Below are 11734 nucleotides of genomic sequence, written 5' to 3' on the forward strand. Positions count from 1 at the left end.
CACTCAATCCCACACACTCTCCCACACTCAGCCCCACTTCCTCTCCCACCCTGAGTCCTGCACCCTTTCCCACACTCAGCCCCGCACCTTCTCCCACACTCAGCCCCGCACCCTCTCCCACACTCAGCCCCGCACCCTCTCCCACACTCAGCCCTGCACCCTCTACCACACTCAGCCCAGCACCCTCTCTCACACTCAGCCCTTCACCCTTTCCCACACTCAGCCCCGCACCCTCTCCCACACTCAATCTCACACCCTCTCACACACTCAGCCCCGCACCCTCTCGCACACTCAATCCCACACACCCTCCCACACTCATCCCCGCACCCTCTACCACCCTCAGCCCCGCACCCTCTCCCACACTCAGCCCCGCACCCTCTCCCACACTCAGCCCCGCACCCTCTCCCACACTCAGCCCCGCACCCTCTCCCACAGTCATCCCCGCACCCTCTCCCACAGTCATCCACGCACCCTCTCCCACAGTCATCCCCGCACCCTCTCCCACAGTCATCCCCGCACCCTCTCACACAGTCAGCCTCGCACCCTCTCCCACACTCAGCTCAGCACCCTCTACCACACTCAGCCCCGCACCCTCTACCACACTCAGCCCCGCACCCTCTCCCACACTCATCCCCGCACCCTCTACCGCACTCAGCCCCGCACCCTCTCCCACACTCAATCTCACACCCTCTCACACACTCAGCCCCGCTCCCTCTCACATACTCAATCCCACACCCTCTCCGACACTCATCCCCGCACCCTCGACCACACTCAGCCCTGCACCCTCTCACACACTCAATAGCACACCCTCTCACACTGCCCCGCACCCTCTCACACACTCAATCCCACACCCTCTCACACACTGAGCCCTGCACCCTCTCCCACACTCAGCCCCGCACCCTCTCCCACACTCAGCCCCGCACCCTCTCACACACTCAATCCCACACCCTTTCACACACTCAATCCCACATGCTCTCACACACTGAGCCCCGCCCCCTCTCCCACACTGAGCCCCGCACCCTCTCACACACTCAATCCCACACCCTCTACCACACACAGCCCCGCACCCTCTCACACACTCAATCTCACACCCTCTCCCACACTCAGCCCCGCACCCTCTCACACACTCAATCCCACACCCTCTCACACACTCAGCCCCGCCCCCTCTCACACACTCAGCCCCACACCCTCTCCCACACTCAATCCCTCACCCTCTACCACACTCAGCCCTGCACCCTCTCACACACTCAATCCCACAGCCTTTCACACACTCAGCCACGCACCCTCTTACACACTCAAACCCACACCCTCTCACACACTCAATCCCACACCCTCTCACACACTCAATCCCACACCCTCTCCCACACTCAGCCCTGCACCCTCTCCCACACTCGGCCCCGCACCCTCTAACACACTCAATCCCACAGCCTCTCACACACTCAGCCCCGCGCCCACTTACACACTCAATCTCACACCCTCTCACACACTCAATCCTACACCCTCCCACGCACTCAATCCCACACCCTCTCCCACACTCAGCCTTGCACCCTCTCCCACACTCGGCCCCGCACCCTCTACCACACAGCCCCGCACCCTCTACCACACAGCCCTGCACCCTCTACCACACTCAGCCCTGCACCCTCTCCCACACTCAGCCCCGCACCCTATCACACACGCAGCCCCGCACCCTCTCCCACACTCATCCCTGCTCCCTCTCCCACACTCAGCCCGGCACCCTTTCCCACACTCAGCCCGGCACCCTTTCCCACACTCAGCCCCGCACCCTCTCCCACACTCAGCCCCGCACCCTCTCCCACACTCAGCCCCGCACCCTCTCCCACACTCAGCCCCGCACCCTCTCCCACACTCAGCCCCGCACCCTCTCCCACACTCAGCCCCGCACCTTCTCCCACACTCAGCCCCGCACCCTCTCCCACACTTAGCCCCGCCCCCTCTCACACACTCAGCCCCGCACCCTCTCCCACACTCAAACCCACACCCTCTCACACACTCAATCCCACACCCTCTCCCACACTCAGCCATGCACCCTCTCCCACACTCAGCCCCGCACCCTCTCCCACACTCAATCCCACACCCTCTCCCACACTCAATCCCACACCCTCTCCCACACTCAGCCCTGCACCCTCTCCTGCACTCAGCCCCACACACACTCCCAAATTCAGCCCCGCACCCTTTCCCAAACTCAGCCCCGCACCCTCTCACACACTGAATCCCACAGCCTCTCACACACTCAGCCCCGCACCCTCTTACACACTCAGCTCCGCACCCTCTCCCACACTCAGTCTCACACCCTCTCCCACACTCAATCTCACACCCTCTCACACACTCAATCCCACACCCTCTCCCACACTCAGCCCTGCACCCTCTCCCACACTCAGCCCCGCACCCTCTCACACACTCAGCCTCGCACCCTCTCCCACACTCATCCCCGCACCCTCTCAAACACTCAGCCTCGCACCCTCTCCCACACTCATCCCCGCACCCTCTCCCACACACAGCCCCACACCCTCTCCCACACTCAATCTCACACCCTCTCACACACTCAATCCCCGCACTCTCTCACACACTCAGCCCCGCACCGTCTACCACTCTCAGCCCCACACCCACACACACACTCAATCCCACACACTCTCCCACACTCAGCCCCACTTCCTCTCCCACCCTGAGTCCTGCACCCTTTCCCACACTCAGCCCCGCACCTTCTCCCACACTCAGCCCCGCACCCTCTCCCACACTCAGCCCCGCACCCTCTCCCACACTCAGCCCTGCACCCTCTACCACACTCAGCCCAGCACCCTCTCTCACACTCAGCCCTGCACCCTTTCCCACACTCAGCCCCGCACCCTCTCCCACACTCAATCTCACACCCTCTCACACACTCAGCCCCGCACCCTCTCGCACACTCAATCCCACACACCCTCCCACACTCATCCCCGCACCCTCTACCACCCTCAGCCCCGCACCCTCTCCCACACTCAGCCCCGCACCCTCTCCCACACTCAGCCCCGCACCCTCTCCCACACTCAGCCCCGCACCCTCTCCCACAGTCATCCCCGCACCCTCTCCCACAGTCATCCCCGCACCCTCTCCCACAGTCATCCCCGCACCCTCTCCCACAGTCATCCCCGCACCCTCTCACACAGTCAGCCTCGCACCCTCTCCCACACTCAGCTCAGCACCCTCTACCACACTCAGCCCCGCACCCTCTACCACACTCAGCCCCGCACCCTCTCCCACACTCATCCCCGCACCCTCTACCGCACTCAGCCCCGCACCCTCTCCCACACTCAATCTCACACCCTCTCACACACTCAGCCCCGCTCCCTCTCACATACTCAATCCCACACCCTCTCCGACACTCATCCCCGCACCCTCGACCACACTCAGCCCTGCACCCTCTCACACACTCAATAGCACACCCTCTCACACTGCCCCGCACCCTCTCACACACTCAATCCCACACCCTCTCACACACTGAGCCCTGCACCCTCTCCCACACTCAGCCCCGCACCCTCTCCCACACTCAGCCCCGCACCCTCTCACACACTCAATCCCACACCCTTTCACACACTCAATCCCACATGCTCTCACACACTGAGCCCCGCCCCCTCTCCCACACTGAGCCCCGCACCCTCTCACACACTCAATCCCACACCCTCTACCACACACAGCCCCGCACCCTCTCACACACTCAATCTCACACCCTCTCCCACACTCAGCCCCGCACCCTCTCACACACTCAATCCCACACCCTCTCACACACTCAGCCCCGCCCCCTCTCACACACTCAGCCCCACACCCTCTCCCACACTCAATCCCTCACCCTCTACCACACTCAGCCCTGCACCCTCTCACACACTCAATCCCACAGCCTTTCACACACTCAGCCACGCACCCTCTTACACACTCAAACCCACACCCTCTCACACACTCAATCCCACACCCTCTCACACACTCAATCCCACACCCTCTCCCACACTCAGCCCTGCACCCTCTCCCACACTCGGCCCCGCACCCTCTAACACACTCAATCCCACAGCCTCTCACACACTCAGCCCCGCGCCCACTTACACACTCAATCTCACACCCTCTCACACACTCAATCCTACACCCTCCCACGCACTCAATCCCACACCCTCTCCCACACTCAGCCCTGCACCCTCTCCCACACTCGGCCCCGCACCCTCTACCACACAGCCCCGCACCCTCTACCACACAGCCCTGCACCCTCTACCACACTCAGCCCTGCACCCTCTCCCACACTCAGCCCCGCACCCTATCACACACGCAGCCCCGCACCCTCTCCCACACTCATCCCCGCACCCTCTCCCACACTCAGCCTCGCACCCTCTCCCACACTCAGCCCCGCACCCTCTCCCACACTCAATCCCCGTACCCTCTCACACACTCAGCCCCGCACTCTCTCCCACACTCAGCCCCGCACCCTCTCTCACACTCAGCCCTGCACCCTTTCCCACACACATCCCTGCACACTCTCCCACACTCAGATCCGCACCCTCTCCCACACTCAGCCCCGCTTCCTCTCCCACACTCAGCCCCGCAACCTCTCCCACACTCAGCCCCGCACCCTCTCCCACACTCAGCCCCGCACCCTCTCCCACACTCAGCCCCGCACCCTCTCCCACACTCAGCCCCGCACCCTCTCCCTCACTCAGACCCGCACCCTCTCCCTCACTCAGATCCGCACCCTCTCCCTCACTCAGACCCGCACCCTCTCCCTCACTCAGACCCGCACCCTCTCCCACACTCAGACCCGCACCCTCTCCCACACTCAGCCCTGCACCCTCTCCCACACTCAGACCCGCACCCTCTCCCACACTCAGACCCGCACCCTCTCCCTCACTCAGACCCGCACCCTCTCCCACACTCAGACCCGCACCCACTCCCTCACTCAGACCCGCACCCTCTCCCACACTCAGACCCGCACCCTCTCCCACACTCAGCCCCGCACCCTCTCCCACACTCAGCCCCGCACCCTCTCCCACACTCAGCCCGGCACCCTTTCCCACACTCAGCCCGGCACCCTTTCCCACACTCAGCCCCGCACCCTCTCCCACACTCCGCCCCGCACCCTCTCCCACACTCCGCCCCGCACCCTCTCCCACACTTAGCCCCGCCCCCTCTCACACACACAGCCCCGCACCCTCTCCCACACTCAAACCCACACCCTCTCACACATTCAATCCCACACCCTCTCACACACTCAATCCCGCACCCTCTCCCACACTCAGCCCCGCACCCTTTCCCACACTCAGCCCCGCACCCTTTCCCACACTCAGCCCCGCACCCTTTCCCACACTCAGCCCCGCACCCTCTCCCACACTCAGCCCCGCACCCTCTCCCACACTCAGCCCCGCACCCTCTCCCACACTCAGCCCCGCACCCTCTACCACACTCAGCCCAGCACCCTCTCTCACACTCAGCCCTGCACCCTTTCCCACACTCAGCCCCGCACCCTCTCCCACACTCAATCTCACACCCTCTCACACACTCAGCCCCGCACCCTCTCACACACTCAATCCCGCACCCCCTCCCACACTCATCCCCGCATCCTCTACCACCCTCAGCCCCGCACCCTCTCCCACACTCAGCCCCGCACCCTCTCCCACAGTCATCCCCGCACCCTCTCACACAGTCATCCCCGCACCCTCTCACACAGTCAGCCTCGCACCCTCTCCCACACTCAGCTCAACACCCTCTACCACACTCAGCCCCGCACCCTCTCCCACACTCATCCCCGCACCCTCTCCCACACTCAATCTCACACCCTCTCACACACTCAGCCCCGCACCCTCTCACACACTCAATCCCACACCCCCTCCCACACTCATCCCCGCACCCTCTCCCACACTCCGCCCCGCACCCTCTCCCACAGTCATCCCCGCACCCTCTCACACAGTCATCCCCGCACCCTCTCACACAGTCAGCCTCGCACCCTCTCCCACACTCAGCCCCGCACCCTCTCCCACACTCAGCCCCGCACCCTCTCCCACACTCATCCCCGCACCCTCTCCCACACTCATCCCCGCACCCTCTACCACACTCAGCCCCGCACCCTCTCCCACACTCAGACCTGCACCCTCTCCCACACTCCGCCCCGCACCCTCTCCCACACTTAGCCCCGCCCCCTCTCACACACACAGCCCCGCACCCTCTCCCACACTCAAACCCACACCCTCTCACACATTCAATCCCACACCCTCTCACACACTCAATCCCACACCCTCTCACATACGCAGCCCCGCACCCTCTCCCACAATCAATCCCACACCCTCTCCTGCACTCAGCCCCACACACACTCCCAAATTCAGCCCCGCACCCTTTCCCACACTCAGCCCCGCACCCTTTCCCACACTCGGCCCCGCACCCTCTCACACACTGAATCCCACAGCCTCTCACACACTCAGCCCCGCACCCTCTTACACACTCAGCTCCGCACCCTCTTACACACTCAAACCCACACCCTCTCACACACTCAATCCCACACCCTCTCACACACTCAATCCCACACCCTCTCCCACACTCAGCCCCGCACCCTCTCCCACACTCGGCCCCGCACCCTCTAACACACTCAATCCCACAGCCTCTCACACACTCAGCCCCGCGCCCACTTATACACTCAATCTCACACCCTCTCACGCACTCAATCCCACACCCTCTCACGCACTCAATCCCACACCCTCTCCCACACTCAGCCCTGCACCCTCTCCCACACTCGCACCGCACCCTCTACCACACAGCCCCGCACCCTATCACACATGCAGCTCCGCACCCTCTCCCACACTCATCCCCGCACCCTCTCCCACACTCAGCCTCGCACCCTCTCCCACACTCAGCCCCGCACCCTCTCCCACACTCAGCCCCGCACCCTCTCTCACACTCAGCCCCGCACCCTCTCTCACACACAGCCCTGCACACTCTCCCACACTCAGCCCCGCACCCTCTCCCACACTCAATCCCCGTACCCTCTCCCACACTCAATCCCCGTACCCTCTCACACACTCAGCCCCGCACTCTCTCCCACACTCAGCCCCGCACCCTCTCTCACACTCAGCCCTGCACCCTTTCCCACACACAGCCCTGCACACTCTCCCACACTCAGCCCTGCACACTCTCCCACACTCAGCCCCGCGCCCTCTCCCACACTCAGACCCGCGCCCTCTCCCACACTCAGACCCGCACCCTCTCCCACACTCAGACCCGTACCCTCTCCCACACTCAGACCCGTACCCTCTCCCACACTCAGACCCGTACCCTCTCCCACACTCAGCCCTGCACCCTCTACCACACTCAGCCCAGCACCCTCTCTCACACTCAGCCCTGCACCCTCTCCCACACTCAGCCCCGCACCCTCTCCCACACTCAGCCCCGCACCCTCTCCCACACTCAGCCCCGCACCCTCTCCCTCACTCAGACCCGCACCCTCTCCCACACTCAGCCCCGCTTCCTCTCCCACACTCAGCCCCGCAACCTCTCCCACACTCAGCCCCGCACCCTCTCCCACACTCAGCCCCGCACCCTCTCCCACACTCAGCCCCGCACCCTCTCCCACACTCAGACCTGCACCCTCTCCCACACTCAGACCTGCACCCTCTCCCACACTCAGCCCTGCTCCCTCTCCCACACTCAGCCCGGCACCCTTTCCCACACTCAGCCCGGCACCCTTTCCCACACTCAGCCCCGCACCCTCTCCCACACTCAGCCCCGCTTCCTCTCCCACACTCAGCCCCGCACCCTCTCCCACACTCAGCCCCGCACCCTCTCCCACACTCAGCCCTGCACCTTCTCCCACACTCAGCCCCGCACCCTCTCCCACACTTAGCCCCGCCCCCTCTCCCACACTCAGCCCCGCACCCTCTCCCACACTCAAACCCACACCCTCTCACACACTCAGCCCCGCACCCTCTCCCACACTCAGCCCCGCACCCTCTCCCACACTCAGCCCCGCACCCTCTCCCACACTCAGCCCTGCACCTTCTCCCACACTCAGCCCCGCACCCTCTCCCACACTTAGCCCCGCCCCCTCTCCCACACTCAGCCCCGCACCCTCTCCCACACTCAATCCCACACCCTCTCCCACACTCAGCCCCACACACACTCCCAAATTCAGCCCCGCACCCTTTCCCACACTCAGCCCCGCACCGTCTACCACTCTCAGCCCCACACCCACTCACACACTCAATCCCACACACTCTCCCACACTCAGCCCCACTTCCTCTCCCACCCTGAGTCCTGCACCCTCTCCCACACTAAGCCCCGCACCCTCGCCCACACTCAATCTCACACCCTCTCACACACTCAGCCCCGCACCCTCTCACACACTCAATCCCACACCCCCTCCCACACTCATCCCCGCACCCTCTCCCACCCTCAGCCCCGCACCCTCTCCCACCCTCAGCCCCGCACCCTCTCCCACACTCAGCCCCGCACCCTCTCCCACACTCAATCCCACACCCTCTCACACACTCAGCCCCGCCCCCTCTCACACACTCAGCCCCACACCCTCTCCCACACTCAATCCCTCACCCTCTACCACACTCAGCCCTGCACCCTCTCACACACTCAATCCCACAGCCTTTCACACACTCAGCCACGCACCCTCTTACACACTCAAACCCACACCCTCTCACACACTCAATCCCACACCCTCTCACACACTCAATCCCACACCCTCTCCCACACTCAGCCCTGCACCCTCTCCCACACTCAGCCCCGCACCCTCTCCCACACTCAGCCCCGCACCCTCTCCCTCACTCAGACCCGCACCCTCTCCCTCACTCAGATCCGCACCCTCTCCCTCACTCAGACCCGCACCCTCTCCCTCACTCAGACCCGCACCCTCTCCCACACTCAGACCCGCACCCTCTCCCACACTCAGCCCTGCACCCTCTCCCACACTCAGACCCGCACCCTCTCCCACACTCAGACCCGCACCCTCTCCCTCACTCAGACCCGCACCCTCTCCCACACTCAGACCCGCACCCACTCCCTCACTCAGACCCGCACCCTCTCCCACACTCAGACCCGCACCCTCTCCCACACTCAGCCCCGCACCCTCTCCCACACTCAGCCCCGCACCCTCTCCCACACTCAGCCCGGCACCCTTTCCCACACTCAGCCCGGCACCCTTTCCCACACTCAGCCCGGCACCCTCTCCCACACTCCGCCCCGCACCCTCTCCCACACTTAGCCCCGCCCCCTCTCACACACACAGCCCTGCACCCTCTCCCACACTCAAACCCACACCCTCTCACACATTCAATCCCACACCCTCTCACACACTCAATCCCGCACCCTCTCCCACACTCAGCCCCGCACCCTTTCCCACACTCAGCCCCGCACCCTTTCCCACACTCAGCCCCGCACCCTTTCCCACACTCAGCCCCGCACCCTCTCCCACACTCAGCCCCGCACCCTCTCCCACACTCAGCCCCGCACCCTCTCCCACACTCAGCCCCGCACCCTCTCCCACACTCAGCCCCGCACCCTCTACCACACTCAGCCCAGCACCCTCTCTCACACTCAGCCCTGCACCCTTTCCCACACTCAGCCCCGCACCCTCTCCCACACTCAATCTCACACCCTCTCACACACTCAGCCCCGCACCCTCTCACACACTCAATCCCACACCCCCTCCCACACTCATCCCCGCATCCTCTACCACCCTCAGCCCCGCACCCTCTCCCACACTCAGCCCCGCACCCTCTCCCACAGTCATCCCCGCACCCTCTCACACAGTCATCCCCGCACCCTCTCACACAGTCAGCCTCGCACCCTCTCCCACACTCAGCTCAACACCCTCTACCACACTCAGCCCCGCACCCTCTCCCACACTCATCCCCGCACCCTCTCCCACACTCAATCTCACACCCTCTCACACACTCAGCCCCGCACCCTCTCACACACTCAATCCCACACCCCCTCCCACACTCATCCCCGCACCCTCTCCCACACTCCGCCCCGCACCCTCTCCCACAGTCATCCCCGCACCCTCTCACACAGTCATCCCCGCACCCTCTCACACAGTCAGCCTCGCACCCTCTCCCACACTCAGCCCCGCACCCTCTCCCACACTCAGCCCCGCACCCTCTCCCACACTCATCCCCGCACCCTCTCCCACACTCATCCCCGCACCCTCTACCACACTCAGCCCCGCACCCTCTCCCACACTCAGACCTGCACCCTCTCCCACACTCCGCCCCGCACCCTCTCCCACACTTAGCCCCGCCCCCTCTCACACACACAGCCCCGCACCCTCTCCCACACTCAAACCCACACCCTCTCACACATTCAATCCCACACCCTCTCACACACTCAATCCCACACCCTCTCACATACGCAGCCCCGCACCCTCTCCCACAATCAATCCCACACCCTCTCCTGCACTCAGCCCCACACACACTCCCAAATTCAGCCCCGCACCCTTTCCCACACTCAGCCCCGCACCCTTTCCCACACTCGGCCCCGCACCCTCTCACACACTGAATCCCACAGCCTCTCACACACTCAGCCCCGCACCCTCTTACACACTCAGCTCCGCACCCTCTTACACACTCAAACCCACACCCTCTCACACACTCAATCCCACACCCTCTCACACACTCAATCCCACACCCTCTCCCACACTCAGCCCCGCACCCTCTCCCACACTCGGCCCCGCACCCTCTAACACACTCAATCCCACAGCCTCTCACACACTCAGCCCCGCGCCCACTTATACACTCAATCTCACACCCTCTCACGCACTCAATCCCACACCCTCTCACGCACTCAATCCCACACCCTCTCCCACACTCAGCCCTGCACCCTCTCCCACACTCGCACCGCACCCTCTACCACACAGCCCCGCACCCTATCACACATGCAGCTCCGCACCCTCTCCCACACTCATCCCCGCACCCTCTCCCACACTCAGCCTCGCACCCTCTCCCACACTCAGCCCCGCACCCTCTCCCACACTCAGCCCCGCACCCTCTCTCACACTCAGCCCCGCACCCTCTCTCACACACAGCCCTGCACACTCTCCCACACTCAGCCCCGCACCCTCTCCCACACTCAATCCCCGTACCCTCTCCCACACTCAATCCCCGTACCCTCTCACACACTCAGCCCCGCACTCTCTCCCACACTCAGCCCCGCACCCTCTCTCACACTCAGCCCTGCACCCTTTCCCACACACAGCCCTGCACACTCTCCCACACTCAGCCCTGCACACTCTCCCACACTCAGCCCCGCGCCCTCTCCCACACTCAGACCCGCGCCCTCTCCCACACTCAGACCCGCACCCTCTCCCACACTCAGACCCGTACCCTCTCCCACACTCAGACCCGTACCCTCTCCCACACTCAGACCCGTACCCTCTCCCACACTCAGCCCTGCACCCTCTACCACACTCAGCCCAGCACCCTCTCTCACACTCAGCCCTGCACCCTCTCCCACACTCAGCCCCGCACCCTCTCCCACACTCAGCCCCGCACCCTCTCCCTCACTCAGACCCGCACCCTCTCCCACACTCAGCCCCGCTTCCTCTCCCACACTCAGCCCCGCTTCCTCTCCCACACTCAGCCCCGCAACCTCTCCCACACTCAGCCCCGCACCCTCTCCCACACTCAGCCCCGCACCCTCTCCCACACTCAGCCCCGCACCCTCTCCCACACTCAGACCTGCACCCTCTCCCACACTCAGACCTGCA

The 11734-nt window shown here is 64.3% G+C and overlaps 1 protein-coding gene across 1 annotated transcript in view; it reads left to right on the plus strand.

The window, feature by feature from the left end:
• LOC137351450 (mucin-1-like) overlaps nucleotides 1-8063 on the plus strand; it is a gene marked incomplete at its 3' end in the record, with an annotated part of 60066 nt that extends 52003 nt beyond the window's left edge. Inside the window, exon 3 of the mRNA XM_068015897.1 lies at nucleotides 7536-8063. Coding sequence (XP_067871998.1) covers nucleotides 7536-8063 — 528 coding nt within the window. The remainder of the gene's footprint in view (nucleotides 1-7535) is intronic.
• Between the last annotated feature and the right edge of the window lie 3671 nt (nucleotides 8064-11734).

Source organism: Heterodontus francisci, chromosome 36, assembly GCF_036365525.1.
Source record: "Heterodontus francisci isolate sHetFra1 chromosome 36, sHetFra1.hap1, whole genome shotgun sequence".
Taxonomy (NCBI): domain Eukaryota; kingdom Metazoa; phylum Chordata; class Chondrichthyes; order Heterodontiformes; family Heterodontidae; genus Heterodontus; species Heterodontus francisci.